Source organism: Peromyscus maniculatus, chromosome 6 (genome assembly GCF_049852395.1).
Source record: "Peromyscus maniculatus bairdii isolate BWxNUB_F1_BW_parent chromosome 6, HU_Pman_BW_mat_3.1, whole genome shotgun sequence".
NCBI classification, from domain to species: domain Eukaryota; kingdom Metazoa; phylum Chordata; class Mammalia; order Rodentia; family Cricetidae; genus Peromyscus; species Peromyscus maniculatus.
Window position 1 is genome coordinate 75,134,424 of NC_134857.1, and position 16,581 is coordinate 75,151,004.

Consider the following 16,581-nt stretch of genomic DNA (forward strand, 5'->3'; position numbering starts at 1 on the left):
TATTATTGTTGTTTCTTTGTGTGTGTGTGTGCATGTGCGTGCGTGCGTGTGTGTGTGTGTGTGTGTGTGTGTGTGTGTGTGTGTGTGTGAATGCTACAATATATGTGGAGGTCAGAGACAAATTTTGAGAGTTCATTCTCTCCTTCCACCTTACGTTTTGGGTATTGAACTCAGGGCCTCAGGGCTTTGAAGAAAATGCTTTCACCCATTCAGCCGTTTTGCTGGCCTCTGTTCTCTCATTTCCCTGTCTGCTAAGCCGCTTTGGATCCAGGAGCCCTCGGCAGTTACTCGAGTGTAAGTATCATCCCTTTCTCACTCTGTTCATCCCATTGTTCCCGACCTTAAAACTCAGTCTGTCTTGTCTCTCGGTGTCTGTGTGTGAATGGTATTCACTGCAGCACACAGTCTGATTGCCAGTGTATTTATTTTATTCTGATTCCCATTCAGTTAAGGCTAGTGTAGAAACTGGTAACTCAATTTTTTTTTTTTCCCTCCAATCCAGAGACCAAGCTGTGGGTAGAAATGCCCACTCAGACAACACTATCTGAGAATGTCAATGTCTCCCAGGCCACCTACATTCCTGGGAATTTTGAAAATATCTTTTGTCCCAGCCCCACGCAGGGAAAAATCTTAGCAGGCAAAGCCAAGGTGGAAGCTAGGCAGTATTGTCTGAAGTAGCCTTATTCTTCCTCTTCACTGACATTCCTCAAATCAAAGGCTCTTTATTGGGGCGTGGGGGACAAGGAGCAGTTTTGCCTTTTGGAGGGAGGGATGTCCAAAGGCCCTCTGAGGAGGTGGGACACACTAGTCCTGCATCTGTGGGGTTCGGACAGCTGGTTACTCTCTCCCTTTCAGGTCTCTGTATTTCTCTGAATCAATTAGTCTTCGTCTCCACCTGGCTTTGAGTTTTAGCCCTCCTACCTGTCCTCCTTCGTCCACCTTCTCCTGACAGCCAGCCCCTTAGCTTGCAGGCTCCTTAGTTGCTGGCATGGTGGCTCAAGGCCGACCTATTATGACTGTAGAGGTCGGATGGCAGGAGATGATGAACACATGATAAACCAGAGGACACTTTTCGTTTCTCAGGCCTCCACCCCCAAACTACATGCAGGCTTTCAGATTGGGGTCAGGATGAACGTGAACCGGAGAAAGCATATGGGGATGCAAAAGACACACACAGGCAGAAGCTTAGCGAGGAGAAATGAGGAGTGACTAAGCCGGGAGACTCCCTAGAGAGCAGGGTCGCCTAAGTCACTGATGGAAGTGAGGGAGGATCGCGCAGGCTCTGACAGCCCAGCCCAGCTGAGGCCCCCTGGTTTCCTGTCTCTCTTCTCAGGTTGTCCTCCTTCCTGTCTGTGACACTCTGTCCAGGGGTTCTTCTCCATCAGCCTGTCTCCGTCGGTGTGTGTCTCGTGTCCGGGTCTCAGCGACTGTCCGTGGGTCTTTCCATCTCGTGCCCGACTCCGGTCTCCAGCTCACCCTCTCCGCTCGGCTCTGGGTGGACCGTGCGCCCGGCGCCCCACCTCCCTGCAGTACTATTGGTGGAGAGGTGGCGGGAAGGCGGTGTCTAGACCGCCGCTGAGCATCCTATTGGTCGCAGGGACAGAGAGGCGGGCCGGAGGCGGGTCCGGCCGGGAGGCGGGCGGGGCGGCTGGGGCCGAGCCCAGAGCTCCGGGCGGTCGCATTGTTTTCCTCCGCGGATCTGCGGCGGGAGTAGGGCTCCCACTCGGACCCAGGACTCTCGTAACCCGACAGCGCCCTGGAGCCTAAATCCAAGCACCGTCCAGACGGGACGCTCGTCGCATCTCGCTCGAGCCCCAAACACGGATTGCGAACTCTGAGCGGCGCGGAGCTGGGGGCCTCCCGCTGCTCCCTGGATCTCGCTGACCCGGATCTCGGAGCAAGTACCCTGGGGTAGGGATGTAGCTGCAGGGAGGGGCAGGAGCGTCGCGAGAGGGGGTCAAGCTTCTGAGTGTGACGGGGACTCGAGTGGGTCCAGCACGTCTTGTGCCTGGCAGAGAAAGGGTCAGCGGACTTAGGGTGCGTGGAGGAGGAGGGGACCGTGGCCGAGCCTAGATGCATTGCTGGGCGCAGGGTGTAGGCTTCTTTTCCGACTGGTCGCACGCAGTCGGGTCCCGCTAGATTAGGGGTCACGAAAGGGGCTATTTTTCCTTTTTTTCCCCTGAGGCGCGCATGATGCAGAGGGTGGAAAGCCCAGCATCTTGCCTCTCCCGCGGGAAACTGAGGCTCGGAGACCTATGGAGAAGTAGGACCTCCTGACACCCCTGCAGGGACAGGAAAGGGGACAAGTCGTTCTGGACTTAGGTGTCAGGGCTGCTTCTTCGTCCTTGTGCAGGCTGGAGTCTGAGCACTCCCAGGGGGAAGGGTCGGCTTGGGCAAAGAGTCCAGGAGTGAGGCCACGGAGAAGCACCAGTCCCCGCGCCCACCTCCACGCTTCACCTCACTCCTCGCGGGCTTTGTTAGACTGGGTCTCCCACGGAGGAGAGCGGGCCTGGCGACAGCATCCTAGCTCACCTACCCGCTCCGCGCGGGCCTAGGGCCCGCCCTCGGCGGTCCCCAGCCTCGGGCCCTGTTTCCCTGGTCTGGGAGACCCGCCTCCGTCCCCCAACCCCAAACCCCGTCCCCACTCGATCTGCGCCTGCAGGCCCCTCCAGCCCCTCCTCCCGCTAACGTGGCTCTGGGACCCGGTCCCGGTCCAGACGTTGCTACCCGCCCCTCCTCGGAGCCCCGGATCCAGTGAGGGGGAGACACGTCGAGCCCCTGGCCCCAGGCCCACCTCACGCTAAGCGCTCGCGAAGCTCCAGACACCTGGTTTTATCCACGTTGGGGGGTGGGTCGGAGGGAGGGTAGGTACAAAGCCTGGGACTGAGAGGAAGGGTAGGGTGAAAGGGTTTTGAGGCGCAGCACACTCCCGAGCCTCCTGTGGAAGGTGGGCTGGGGCGGGCGACCATGCCTATGGCTTCCTGCTATTGTCCCCGGCCGGCCTCGCAATCCCTTCCCCAGCTCCTCTAGACACCGGCTGTGACCTCGGCCACTCCCCAGAGGTGGCTGTCTGGCTAAGAGGAAAAAAGGGGGGATGTTTCATCTTTCTATCAAGGGGAGGACCTGAAGGGAGAAAGAGCGGCCAGGTCTCTCCTTGGGATTTCTCCAGGTCACGGCATGCCTGTCCCCAGGCCAGGGATGGATTGGATGGGAGCCACCCAGATGTTGGTTGCTCCCCCAAACAGCTATGGGAAGCCCTCTTAAAGATGTATCCTACTTGAGTCTAGTGGGCCAAGGAAAAGGCCAACCAAGTGTTTTTAGAGGCTGGACTAACCCAGCTTAAAGTGAGCGTGTATGGGGGGTCCTTAGTGTGAGAGGTTAGCGGGGGTGGGGGGGTGGGGGGGAGGCGTGGTTTGCTCTCTGAGGAAGGAAGGGATGGAGGTACTTGCTATCAGAGCATTTTGCCTGGAAATGAAGAGCATGCAAATTAGATGCAAATGAGCCTCTATTGTCCCTCGCTAGGGCGCTTTTGCAGGAAGGCTGCTGGATTCTGAAGGTTTTACCATGGGAGTGGTCATCAGGACCCACAACTCCCAGACAGCCCTTTCCCCAAGACTGGCCCTGCAGTTCTAGGAGTTTCTGGCTAAAGGCCAGACGCTACCCTCCTATCTTCCGGTCGGTGCAAAGCCTGCTCATTTTGTAACCAAACAAAATGCGTCCCCCAATAGCATCTCCCCCACACTGGCTTAGCAGCGTTTCCCCAAATTTGCACATTTACTTTTCAAGGATGTGGTAAGGGAGATGTGATTTTTTTTCCTTTTTCTTTTTTCGTCCCTTCTTTTCTTAGATCAAAGGGCTCCTGTCCCCCTTCGTCCCCCACAGGACCCACCACCCCAGGTAAGGAAAAGGCAGCAAGCCCGGAGAGCTGGGGATAGAAGCAGACTCCATCAGGGGGTCAGGAGGGGGTCTGGATGTTCTCCACACCTGCCAGAGACCCAAGTTGTTTCCAGGGTGAAGATAACAGTTGCCCAGGGCAACTTGAGGTGGGGCAGGTAGGAGAGCACAGATGACAAGGTGTGTCACTTTCTCTTCTCCTGGGAGCCCCAGCAACGGAAACATGGGTTGGGGGAGGGAGGAGGAAGACTTGACCTGTCGGTGGGGGGGTCCTTAGCCAGCTAACTGCTCTGCCTCTGGGGAAGGGGGGGGGCTCATCATTAGGTGTTTCTATCCCGTCCCTTCCTCCAGCTCTCTTGGGGCTCCACCTGACGTCAGCCTCCCCCCCAGTGACGCTAGATGGGGCTTGGGTGGACACTTGGGTCCTGGCTTCAAGTGGTATTATGGGCTAGGCGGAAGGGGGCTTGCCCAGAGTTTCCCCTTTAGAAGTCTTGGAATGGACCACTAAGGCTTGTGATCGGTCACAAAAGAAAGGACTCCTGGCTCCCTGAAGCTGACCAGTGGGGCCTCTTCAGCCCCTCACTTCAGTTTCAAGGGGAGGCAGGAAGCTCGTATGAACGGCCTGCCGTGGGTCCAGGCAGGGTCGGCTGGTGGGGAGGCAGATGGGCAGGAAGGGGACCTGTCCCCACGCCTCTCGCCATCTCCATCCTTTCTCGGACTTTGGGCTACCACTGCCTGTCATTGAATTATTTATATTTCAATTTCAGAGGCAGCCTGATGAGGGAAGAAGGGGAGAGCGGGCACGTTCAGCCATTTCTCCTCACCCGTCCTTTCTATCCTTCGCTCTGCACAGGGGGTGGGTCTGCTCTTCTCCCCTCCTCGAGAACATGCATCGGTTCTTAGGAGCCAGGGAGGCAATGGGGGGGGCTCCAGGCTGGGGGGGGCACAGTGGTCGAGGAGACAGCTGCAGCCAGAGCTAAATTTAGCCTCTGATCTGGCTTTGATGCAGATTCATTTTTGGCTAAGACAGCCCCTCCATGGACACCCCCACCCCCCACCCCCCGCTTCCTCATCAGCAATGGGAATGGCCCCTGAAGTATGAGCTTAGGCCAGGTCAGTGACCCCTCGGGCTGTTTGTGCCTCTCCTTCTGTTCTTTCTCAGCCCGAGACAGGACCATGGCTGCCACACAGCTGCCTCTGCCTGGGCTCAGTGCCTACATTACTCCCAGGGTGCTGTGGGGGTCTGGGAGGGGAGGGGAGCACAGACTTGGTGCCCTCTTCCTCCTCCCGGTGCCAAGGAGTCACTATTTATAATTTTAAGGCTGCAGCGTCTAATTATAGTTGAGAAGGGGTTAGCATGAGGGGGCCGGGAGGTGTCACCTACTGAATGCCCCACAGCCAGGCGGGAGAGAGGAGGAAAGGCTGGGGGGTGGGGCAGCGGATCTGTTCTGTCCTTACCTGGGGTCACACCGGCAGGCTTCCCACTAACCAGTTCGGGCCAGTTGGCGAGGGAAGGACCTTGAGTGACAAGTGACAGCTGGCTGGGAGTGAGGCGGAGACGGTTCTTTGCCCCACCCCACAGGGTCTTCTGGGGATAGACCTGGGGAGGAGTCTGCCTGCAACAAGGGCAGAGAGAACTCAGTCCCTCCCCCCACTTTTCCGTCTCCCCTTTCAGGGCCAGCATATGGGTGAGGGGGTACCCCCTGGGGCTTGAGCTGCCCCGCACAGGATGCCCCCTGCCCCCCACTCCATGCCCTTGCTGCTGCTGCTGCTGCTGCTGTCTCTGCCCCATGCCCAGGCTGCCTTTCCCCAGGACCCCATCCCTTTGTTGACCTCTGACCTGCAGGGTGAGTACTCCACCCACTTGACCCTCTGCGGGGTGGGGGGTGGGGTGGGGGTGGGGAGGGAGCAAGGAGAGAATGAGACCCCTGTGTGGGAGGCAAGGTGGAGGAATGTTCCCAGCCTCAAAGAGAGTGGCTCAGGGAAGGGGACCGAACAGGTGGGGTGAGCTGGAACCCCAGGTTTCTCATCCCTGGGTGTTGTTTCCTCACTCAGAGGTGGTGTTGCTAAGTGGCTAAAAAATGTGACCCTAGCTGAGCGAGGTGCGCGCTAACAGTTGAGGGCAGCAGATTGCCACAAGTTTGGGGACAGCCTGAGCTAGGTTGCGAGTTCCAGGCCAGCCGTGATGACACTGTCTCGGTCAGACAAAGGAGCCTATAAGGAATGTCAAGTCTTAGCCCGTCAAACCATTGCGGGTTTGAATCCCCGCTCAGCTGCTCACTAGCCGTGTGACCTGGGTCAATGTTCTCTAACCTTTGCCTCAGTTTCCACAGTTGTAAAAGGAAGCTATCATAATGCTGCACCTCATGGAGTTATTTAGAGATTAGGTGAGGTAATAGATTTCACACAAATGAGGCACAGTCCCGAGAACACTGTCTGGCCCAAATTAAGCACTTTATACGTGTGTGTTATTCTTAGCGACAGAGTGAGGTCCTGCGTCAGTTCTGTGGTTCCCAGCCTCTTATTATCCTCTCTGCCCACCAGTGAGCCTGGGTCTCACCGTGACAGAAACTGTCACCGCAGTCTTCCTGAGAAGAGTCTTCCCCTGTCTGGGTCTGTGTTCTACATGTTGGATTTAGAGTAATTTTAGTTGGGAGTGGTTGTTGTGGGATAGATAAGAATAATAGCAAACTTGAGTCTGGTGGTGGCGCACACCTTTGATCCCAGGATCTCTATGAGTTCGAGGCCAGCTTGGTCTACAGAGTGAGTTTCAAGACAGCTAGGGCCGCACAGAGAGACCCTGTCTCAAAAAACCAAACCAAAACAAAACCAGCCACCTCTGCATCAGATGCTGTTCTCAGCACTCGTTAGCGTTAAGTCAGCTTTGAGCCTGGGTCGCCTAAACACCAGTACCTGTGGCCTCCATGACCAGCCCAGGTGGACATGGAGGAGCTGGTCAGAAGAGGGAGGAACCTGGAAGGGTGGAATGGTGAAGTATTGAGGGAGGAGAAAAACCAAACGCTTTGTGTGTGTGTGTGTGTGTGTGTGTGTGTGTGTGTGTGTGTGTGTGTGTGAGTTTGCTGGTGCTCTTGTGTGACAAGACTTCTCCTGGGGAGACAACACTTGTCTACTCACCCCAGATAGAGAGAGTTCACCAAAGTTCTCTGTGTAGTTTTGGTGCCTGTCCCGGATCTCGCTCTGTAGCCCAGGCTAGCCTCGAAACTCACAGAGATCCGCCTGCCTCTGCCTCCAGAGTGCTGAGATTAAAGGCGTGCGCCACCATGCCTGGTGTCAATGACTTTTATTAGGGTTGCTTACAGGAATATGGGTGAGGGGTCACTTACAGGAGCAGAAATGACTCAGGGACAGCTGTATCACCAAAGCCCACCCCAGCATGAGTGACAGCTCACAAACTAGGAATCTGGAGCACAGTGCACAGCCTGCGGGCAGTCAACAGGTTGGAGAGCCCTTTCCAGGTTCTCAGATGGTCCCTTCCAGGCAGCCTGGCTGGTCTCTGCTTCCTGCAGGCAGCTGGTCTGGTCTCAGGTTTTTTCCCCCTCTTTCTCCGACACCTTCCTCTGAGGGGGACTCAGCTTTGTATTGTTTACTCTGACAGGGAGGGAGGGGCCCTAGTGAATCTGGTCAGTTTCAGGGAGTTCTTGAAGCCATTTTTCAGTTATTTGCCTCCCTGCTTCAGGAGCTCCCCTGCAGGATGGAATGTTTTAATCTCATGGAGGCCAGAGGAGGGGGGGGGTCTCCTAGAGTTGGAGCTAAAGGTGGTTGTGAGCTAATTGATGTGGGTGCTGGGAATTGAACTCTGGATCTCTGGAAGAGTAGGGCATACTCTTAACTACTAAGCCATTTCCAGCCCCTTGAAAGGAACTTTCTAATACAGAGGTGATCCCAAGAAGGGACTTGGCTCAACTCTGGAGCCAGACAGACTTGACATAAACCCTGCCGCCTGCCCAGTAGTCATGTAAATCCCTCCGTGTACTAAGCCTTGAATGGAGGCCAACGTCACTATAAGGTTAATATATTAAGCAAGGTAGATCATTCAGATAACTCACACAGTGTCTGGTGAAAATGAAATGCTCAGTTGGAGTTGTTTTTGTATTTGTTTAACATTTACTTATTTGGGGTGAGTGCATATGTTATGGTGTATGAGTGGAAATTAAAGGATAACTTGGGGAATCAGTTCTCTGCTTCCGCTATTTGAACTCAGGTAGTCAGGCTTGGCTGCAAGTATCTTTACCCTCAGAGGTTTTTTTTTTTTTTTTTTTTTTTTTTTTTTTTTTTTTTTGGTGAGACAGCCTTTGGCCTCGTATAATGCCTGGTACTTGCTAAGTAACCAAGGCTGGCTTAAACTCCCAGCAGTCTCCTGCCTCAGCCTCCCCATTGCTGGTGTACACCACTATGCGTAGCTTCTGGTACTGTTTTTAGTAACAGATGTTGGCCTCTCTTGTCTCCTATTCTGTTCATAGCTGGGTGTTCTCTGGTAGGAAAGGGATTGGAAGGTGTGTATTATCTCAGCTGCCATCTTCTAGGTACTTCTCCATTATCCTGGTTCCGGGGCCTGGAGGAGGATGCTGTGGCTGCCGAACTTGGGCTGGACTTTCAGCGATTCCTGACCTTGAACCGGACCTTGCTTGTGGCCGCCCGGTAAAATGGCCGAGGCCCAGTTGTGGGGCAGACATGCATGCTCCTGGGCAGACATGGGACCTGCATGGCCACTGCAGCATCTTGCAGGGGACACATGCAGGTGCACAAGCCATGGGACATGGACATGCTCGGACCCAGGGAACAGATGCCAAGGCGTGGAGTAAGGGGGAGGCTAGGGACAGGAGCTTTGTGTGGCTTGGCCCTGAGCGGGTGCACATGGGTACGCAGGGGACTAAGGAGCTCAGGCAGGCAGGTGCCTCGGCTCAGCTCTGACCCCTCCTTACCTACCCTTCAGGGATCACGTTTTCTCCTTCGATCTTCAAGCCCAAGAAGAAGGGGAGGGGCTGGTGCCCGACAAGGTGAGGGGCTGTATGCGAGGAGGTGCAGGCAGGGAGACAAAGCTGGGAAAGGTGTAATGGGGGTCCCATGGGTGGAAAAATGCACCTAAAAAGGAGTCCTAATGTGAGCAGGGGTCCTGGTGGCCCCCTGACCTCCCCTCTTTCTCTCTCTTCAGTTTCTGACATGGAGGAGCCAAGATGTGGAGAACTGCGCTGTTCGGGGGAAGCAGACGGTGAGGAGTGGAGTCTGAGTGGAGGGAAGGCAGGGAGGACGCCTCCAGGGAGTGGGCCGCCATCATTCCTGGCTCCCCTTTCCGTCCCAGCCCCGAGGACAGAGGGAAGGAAAGAGAGGTCAGACTTTTAGTTTCCAGGAAAAAGAAAAGCAGGTTCAAAGATGCCAAAGGACTTGGGAAACGCTAAAGGGCCCGCCAACGGCTGGAGACGTTAGCCGCGTTGCTATGGTGGCTCAGGACTGACTGACTACTGCCTTACTTCCTGTGACCCCTGACCCCGGCTCCAGGCTTGTCACTAACCGAGACTTTTGGGTTCTCTAGGACGAATGCTACAACTACATCCGTGTTCTTGTTCCCTGGGACTCGCAGACGCTCCTTGCCTGTGGAACAAACTCGTTCAGCCCCATGTGCCGCAGTTACGGGGTACAGAGGAGGGGGATCTGGGAGGGGATTCCAGTTTGGTGGGAAGAGACAGGCATCTGGGGGTGGGAGTGGGTGTGCTTGGAATGCCAGAGTGCAGAAGGGGCTGGGAGGGAGGGAGTGGGGGTGAGCTGTGGGGCCACACTTCCAAGACCCCAAGGTTCCAGGAACCTGCCTCCTCTGCCCCCAGATAACTTCGCTGCAACAGGAGGGCGAGGAGCTGAGTGGGCAAGCTCGATGCCCCTTTGACGCCACCCAGTCAAATGTGGCCATCTTTGCAGGTGTGAACCTGGGCATGTGAAAAGCTGGCACTTGGCTGGAAGGAGTTCCTCTCCCAACTTGGTCTTTCCCCACGTCCTTGAGTGGAGGGGGTAGTGGGGCATGGAGGAAAGGCCCGAGGAGCTGTGTGGGTACCCTGGCAAGAGACAGACCCTGAACTTCCAATCCTTACCCCTCCAGAGGGCAGTTTGTACTCGGCCACCGCAGCCGACTTCCAGGCCAGTGACGCTGTCGTTTACAGAAGTCTCGGACAGCAGCCTCCACTCCGTTCTGCCAAGTATGACTCCAAGTGGTTGCGAGGTCAGTCATCCTGGGGGTCAGACTATGCTGAGGGGGTACACCAGGACTGTGGGGGGGGGGCGGGCAGTGGCGGCATGTTTGTGGATGGGTGGAAAGGTAGTGTAGGGCGTGAGTCTCTGAGCGGGTATGGATGCCCTTCCCGGTGCCCTTCCCTACCTTAGAGCCACACTTTGTCTACGCTTTGGAGCACGGAGACCACGTCTACTTCTTCTTCCGAGAGGTCTCTGTGGAGGATGCCCGGCTGGGGAGGGTAAGGAGTTGGGTTCTTCCGGGTCCTAAGAACAGTTCTTGGCTCCAATCTCCAGAACAGATCCCCTTGGACCCTGACCCCTCCCCACATCCTTCTGCATACGTAGCCTTCAGCTCTCACCTGCCATAGCTGGCCATAGACTGACCCCCCATAGCGTCCCCTTTCTTTGCTGTGACCCTTGTATTTGCCTCTCGGCGCTCTTAACTCACGCCACGCATCTCAACCAGCTGCCATGTGGTTCTCTCTCCCCTCCCTATCTTCCCTCAGGTGCAGTTTTCCCGGGTAGCCCGGGTGTGTAAACGTGACCGGGGTGGCTCACCTCGGGCCTTGGATCGCCACTGGACATCCTTCCTTAAGCTGAGGCTCAACTGCTCTGTCCCTGGGGACTCGACCTTCTACTTTGACGTCCTACAGGCCTTAACTGGGCCTGTGAACCTGCATGGCCGCCCCGCCCTCTTTGGGGTCTTCACAACTCAAGCCAATAGGTTAGTGCTGGGCCGTGGGATCGAGTTCCCTCCCCTACCAATGTTCAGACTCCCCTCTCAGTGCCTACTGAGGAAGCTCCAAGCCAGGCCACCTTGCTGTCCTGGCCACCTTTTCCCCCAGTGGCTGCCCTACCCACTAGTCTCTGCCTCTCAACACGGTGCACGGGGGGGGGGGGGGGGGGGGGGGGGGGGCGGGGCAGCTACCACAGCTTCCCGGGCAGGGGCTGTGCAGTCCCTGGTGACACCTACCTGAGTCTCTTCTGGCTCCCTCAGCATTCCTGGGTCTGCAGTCTGCGCCTTCTACCTGGATGATGTTGAGCGCGGGTTTGAGGGCAAGTTCAAGGAGCAGAGGAGCCTGGATGGGGCCTGGGCTCCTGTGTCTGAGGACAGAGTCCCCTCCCCCAGGTACCCGGGACGGGGGCGGCCGTCACGGGGCGGAGTGAGGCGGGCTGAGGTCACCGTGCCCAGGGACGAGGCTAGCGCCGGGTTGGACTGAGGCGCTGCGGCAGGGAAGGGAAGCGGTGTGTGTCTGCAGGGGAGCAGAGGTTACCAGCCACGCTTGAGAGCAGGGGGGGGGGTTACACAGCTTAATTAACCCCCATTCTCTACCCTAAGGCTGCCCCTTCCCATGTGCCCACCAGGCCAGGGTCCTGTGCAGGTGTGGGTGGAGCTGCCTTGTTCTCTTCCTCTCAAGACCTACCTGATGATGTCCTGCTCTTCATCAAGGCACATCCACTGCTGGATCCTGCTGTGCCACCTGCCACCCATCAGCCCCTCCTCACTCTCACTAGCAGGTGATCACCGCCTCCCGCCCTCCGCCCACGCCCGTCTTCCACGAGATAAATCACATTGGCGTGGGGGTGGGACTTGTGAAGGGATAGAAGAGTGGGGACCAGGGCATCCGGGCTGTCTAGACTTGTTGTCCTCACCTGAAGCCTGTCGCCCCAGAGCCCTGCTGACCCAGGTGGCCGTGGATGGCAAGGCCGGGCCCCACAGAAACACCACAGTCCTGTTTCTTGGCTCCCATGATGGGACGGTGCTGAAGGTGCTACCTCCAGGGGGACAGTCTCTGGGACCTGAGCCTATCATACTGGAAGAGATCGATGCCTACAGCCCTGCCCGGTGAGTTCTTGGTGGGGGCGGGTCCCTGCCGGGCAGGGGTGGGGGGTGGGGATGGGGATGCTAGGTTGGGGACTCCAGTGTTGGTCTGGCAGAATTAGAGGCCTGGGGGGGTAGGAAAAGGGTTTGGTGAGAAAGCGCCACTGTGTTGGGTAGGATGGTTCCATAGGTGGTGCTCGGGGGTCCACTTGGTGCTTCTTCTCCACCATAGACTGTTCTGGAAACCAGTCTCGCTTTCTCCACCTCCCGTTAGGTGCGGTGGGAAGCGCTCAGCCCGAGCTGCACGGCGGATCATCGGGCTGGAGCTGGACACTGAGGGTCACAGGCTCTTTGTGGCCTTTCCTGGCTGTATCGTCTACCTCCCACTCAGCCGCTGTGCCCGGCATGGGGCATGTCGGAGGTGAGGAGCCAAGGTCAGATGCTGCCTGGCTATGCTTCCGGGACTAGTAGGAGCACAGAAAAACCCCCAGGTCTTGAGGGTAGCCAGGAAGTGGAGATGGTGGAGGAGAGGGTGGGGTACCTTGGGAAGTCTGAAATTGGGCAGCAACTATGGTCTGGAGCAGATTGGGATAGATGGATGGAAATCTGGGGCTGGGGGTTTCTTGTAAGCCAGGGGTGGGGGTAGAAAAGGGAACGGAATGGAACATGGCAAGGGGAAGGGGTGCCAGCCTCACACAACTCAGTTCCCCTTAGGAGCTGTCTGGCTTCTCAGGACCCATACTGTGGCTGGCATCGGTTGAAAGGCTGTGTGACTATCGGGGGACCTGGTGGGTAAGTGAGGAGCCCCTGGGACTCCTGAGGGGTGTGTTTGGCAAAGTGTAGAGCCACAGTGAGCACCCCCTTTCCTTCTAGGACTGATATGGATGTGACTGGGAACCAGGAATCCATGGAGCATGGTGACTGCCAAGGTAAACGCAAGGGGCAGCCGCAGCTGAGGTTGCATATGGCTCTGATGGCTGCCAACAACATCTCAGGCCTGGGCACCTGTCCTTCTGAGCATCTGTACCAGTTACCTCCGTCAGGTTTTCAGGAGCTCCCCCTTTCCTTCATTCTCACCCTGTCTCACAGATGGAGCTACTGGGAGCCAGTCCGGCCCTGGAGATTCTGCTTATGGTGAGTCTTCCAGCCTCAGTTTCTCTTTCCCTTGCTTAGCCCGCACCACCAAATCTGTTTGGGCAGGCCAGCACCCTGAACAACCAAGCGAGACACTGGAACTCTGGACTCTTGGGTTCCAAAGGGGAGGGGCTTGGCGGTGTCAGGGGTGCAGAGCTTAAGTCTGACTGGCTCTGACCTGGTCTCTGTTACCAGTGCTTCTGGGTCCTGGCCCTTCCCTTGAGATCCCCAGTTCCCCCAGTGATGCTCACCCAGGGCCCCAGTCTTCCACTCTTGGAGCTCACACGCAGGGTAAGGGGGTTGCCTGGGAGGGGGACAGTGCAGTGTGGAACTGCTGAGTCTCTGAGAGTTCTAAGCCGGGTGCTGATTGGTGTTTGATACCTACTAACGCCTGTTCGGAACCTCCCTTCACCACAGCTGGACATCCCAGCCAGTGTCCTTCACAGGCAGTCTGGCAGATGTTCTTGGCATGGCTATAGGGGGCTGAAACTGGGCAGGGGGTACCCCAGGCCCGTGCTCCAGCCTGTGTGTTTAGGGACCCTGGAAAAGTGACTCCCGAGGCTGTGTGCAGTGAAGCTGAGCAGCAGCATGAGAACTTGCTGTGGGTCCCACCTGTGCCCGCTCTGTGCGGCCGCTGCCTCCCCTAAAGCTGAGCCGCCTCCCTCCCTTCCTTCTTGGTCGGCAGGCGTGCGCAGGGACCTTCCCCCATCTTCAGCCTCCCGCTCCATCCCCATCCCACTCCTCCTGGCCTGCGTGGCGGCCGCCTTCGCCCTGGGCGCCTCCGTCTCCGGCTTCTTGGTGTCCTGCGCTTGTCGTCGCGCGCACCGCCGTCGGAGCAAGGACATCGAGACCCCGGGGCTGCCGCGCCCTCTCTCCCTCCGCAGCCTGGCCCGGCTGCACGGTGGCGGTCCTGAGCCCCCGCCTCCGCCCAAGGATGGAGATGCCGCCGCCGCGCCGACGCCACAGCTCTACACGACCTTCCTGCCGCCGCCCGAGGGCGGGGGACCCCCGGGCCCGGAGCTGGCCTGCCTGCCCACCCCGGAGTCCACGCCCGAGCTGCCGGTGAAGCACCTCCGCGCCTCCGGGGGTCCCTGGGAGTGGAACCAGAACGGGAACAACGCCTCGGAGGGCCCGGGCCGCCCACGGGGCTGCAGCGCGGCGGGCGGGCCCGCGCCGCGCGTGCTGGTGAGGCCGCCCCCGCCGGGCTGCCCCGGGCAGGCGGTGGAGGTGACCACGCTGGAGGAACTGCTGCGCTACCTGCACGGCCCGCCGCAGCCGCCGCCCCGCCAGGGCGCCGACGCGCTCTCCTCGGCCCCGTGCCCCTCGCGGCGGCCGCCCGCCCCGGAGCCCGGCGCCGCCCTCTTCGCGGACTCCAGCCCGCTACCGCGGGACTGCGCGCCGCCGCCGCTGAGGCTCGACGTGCCCCCCGAGGGCAAGCGCGCGGGCGCGGGCGGGCGGCCCGCCCTCTCGGCCCCGGCCCCGCGCCTGGGCGTTGGCCGCCGGCTGCCCTTCCCCACGCACCGCGCGCCGCCCCCGGCCCTGCTGACGCGCGTGCCCTCGGCGGGCGCGGCCCGGTACTCCGGCGGGCCCGGGAGGCACCTCCTCTACCTGGGCCGGCCCGACGGCTACCGCGGCCGCTCCCTCAAGAGGGTGGACGTGAAGGCCCCGCTGTCCCCCAAGCCGCCCCTCGCCGCCTCGCCGCCGCCGCAGCCCGCGCCGCACGGCGGCCATTTCAACTTCTGACCGACGCTGCTCGCGCCCGTCCAGGCGGCCTCCCCGGACTCCGCGGGGCTCCCGGGGCGCCCCGTCCCGCCCGCCTCGGTTTATTTATTGACTTGGTCTTTGCCCGCGTCCTAGAGAGAGGCCAGTGGCTCGCCGCTCGGAGCGCCAGCGTTCCCGGGGACCTGGCCGGCTCCCACTCCCCCCGCTCCCTTCCAGCCATGCTGCCTTAAGTCGCCGCTCCGGGCTCCCGCGGACCGGGCCCCGGGCGGGCCGGACCGGGCCGGAGCCGCGCGCTACCGTGTACAGAGTCCTCGGGCCTCGCGGGGCCGGGACGTGCCGCCTCCTACTGTGTAGGAGCCCCCGCTCCCCCAATACCGCCGTGTTCCCCGGCCGCTGCCTGGCTCGTACTCGCGCGGTGCGGGAGGGAGGGGAGAGGGCCCTCGGGGGGCCGGGGGCCCCTGAATGCCTGCCTCCGCTTCGCCCCGGCCCCCCGAGTCTCTCCGGAGCCCTCGGCTCGGCAGCTCTCCTCCCACCGGGGTTAATCAGGAAAGGTTTCCTGAAGGAGGCAAGCGAAGACATGGTGTGTGTGGGGGTGAGCCAGGGCCCAGGAGAGCCGGGGTGCAGATCGGGGGGTGCAGGGGAAGGCCCGCAGCAGGGTTCTGGATAGAGGGCAGGCACCTTTCCATGGCCTACACGATGGGGGTGGGGGAGGGAACTTTTGGAGAAATAAAACGAAGCTGCTGCGTGATCTGGTTTTTTCACATCAGCAAATCTTGTCCTAAAGAGAACTTGGCTTTAGGTGTTTGGGCCTCTTGACCAGCAGGCTGCAAAACAAAACCACAGATTGCACCGGCAGGCAGAAGAGGAGCCCCGTTAGGAGGAAGGGTCGCCTCAGCAGTGGGTTCCCCGGGGGGCAGTTCAGCTGCAGGCTAGCCCAGGGCTAGAGCGACTAACGTGTGTCCTCCTCGATGCTCTGTTAACGCTGGCTGCAGATACTGGCTGCACAGTATCCTGAGTACCCACGGGAGGGATGACCCGGGACGCTCTCCCACCCACCACCCTGGCCCTAGGAACATTTCAGGCCTCCCGCGGGTGCTGGCTGCGCTCAAGGATTTGCAAATCCGGAATTTGGCAGGCGCGTGGCCGCAGTATCCGCCCTGCTCCGGCTCCAGGCCGCTTCCCGTTGGCGCCTCCTAGAGGTCCGACCAAGCCTGCACCCCAATAAGCCGCCAGTTTGCTTGCTACTGAGACTATTGGGCCAATAGTTCTGCGTGTATTGTTTACCTCTTCACCTTTCCCCCTGAGATCGGAACTCTGCCTTAAGCCTCCTTTCTCATCTGAAATAATAGAGTCGAGAGACTCGAGTACTATGATGTGCAAATGGTTTGTGAAAGAAAGCGTGAAATGGTGGTTCCTCCCGTCTCACTAGTTGAGGCTGTGTAGACCGAATTTTGTGGTCTGTTTTTACTAGACACCTGTTTCCCTTTGTATTATAAATTCCACTTAGAGATTTTCCCCCCTCAAGGTTTTTAATCCTCAGTGTCTCTTAACACTGCTCAGTTAAGCTTAACTGGAGTCTAGGGTCCTCCAGAATCTCTTAGCTTGGCGCTTTTGTCGGGTTCACTTTATTCCTTCTTGGGGACCTTACTTAAGCTAAGATGCACCAGGGCTGTTGCTAGTATCTTCAACAGTGCTGGGGCACAAGGAAGGAGGGATGCCTTTTTCAGTCACCTGGTTGTGTTAATCTGTACATGGGGCATGAAGATCAT

General features: G+C 58.7%; 1 protein-coding gene and 1 long non-coding RNA gene across 11 annotated transcripts; one reads left to right on the forward strand and one right to left on the reverse strand.

Annotated features, from left to right (window-relative positions):
* Positions 1–1,637: 1,637 nt before the first annotated feature.
* Sema6c (semaphorin 6C) lies at positions 1,638–14,973 on the forward strand. Of its 9 annotated transcripts, none has more exons than XM_076574538.1 (21): positions 1,638–1,911; positions 3,848–3,897; positions 4,662–4,750; positions 5,570–5,741; positions 8,439–8,553; positions 8,849–8,912; positions 9,068–9,124; positions 9,446–9,547; positions 9,735–9,825; positions 10,004–10,123; positions 10,285–10,373; positions 10,641–10,858; positions 11,132–11,263; positions 11,500–11,652; positions 11,807–11,980; positions 12,231–12,377; positions 12,671–12,748; positions 12,830–12,885; positions 13,046–13,090; positions 13,286–13,381; positions 13,776–14,973. In XM_076574538.1, exons 4-21 carry the CDS (start codon positions 5,624–5,626, stop codon positions 14,831–14,833), a joined length of 2,913 nt encoding a protein of 970 aa, XP_076430653.1. In that variant the 5' UTR covers positions 1,638–1,911; positions 3,848–3,897; positions 4,662–4,750; positions 5,570–5,623; the 3' UTR covers positions 14,834–14,973. The 9 variants fall into 9 exon arrangements, with proteins under 9 accessions (XP_076430653.1, XP_076430655.1, XP_076430657.1 ...); XM_076574540.1 differs by lacking the exon at positions 4,662–4,750 and adding an exon at positions 4,904–5,007; XM_076574542.1 differs by having other exon boundaries at positions 1,638–1,901.
* Positions 8,462–11,240, reverse strand: LOC143273910 (uncharacterized). Of its 2 annotated transcripts, none has more exons than XR_013052217.1 (5): positions 11,108–11,240; positions 10,280–10,398; positions 9,996–10,133; positions 8,842–9,504; positions 8,462–8,596 (listed from the first exon to the last, which is right to left on the reverse strand). It is a non-coding gene; the product is annotated as an uncharacterized LOC143273910 (long non-coding RNA). The 2 variants fall into 2 exon arrangements; XR_013052216.1 differs by lacking the exon at positions 11,108–11,240 and having other exon boundaries at positions 8,842–8,997; positions 9,425–9,504; positions 10,280–10,646.
* Positions 14,974–16,581: the final 1,608 nt, after the last annotated feature.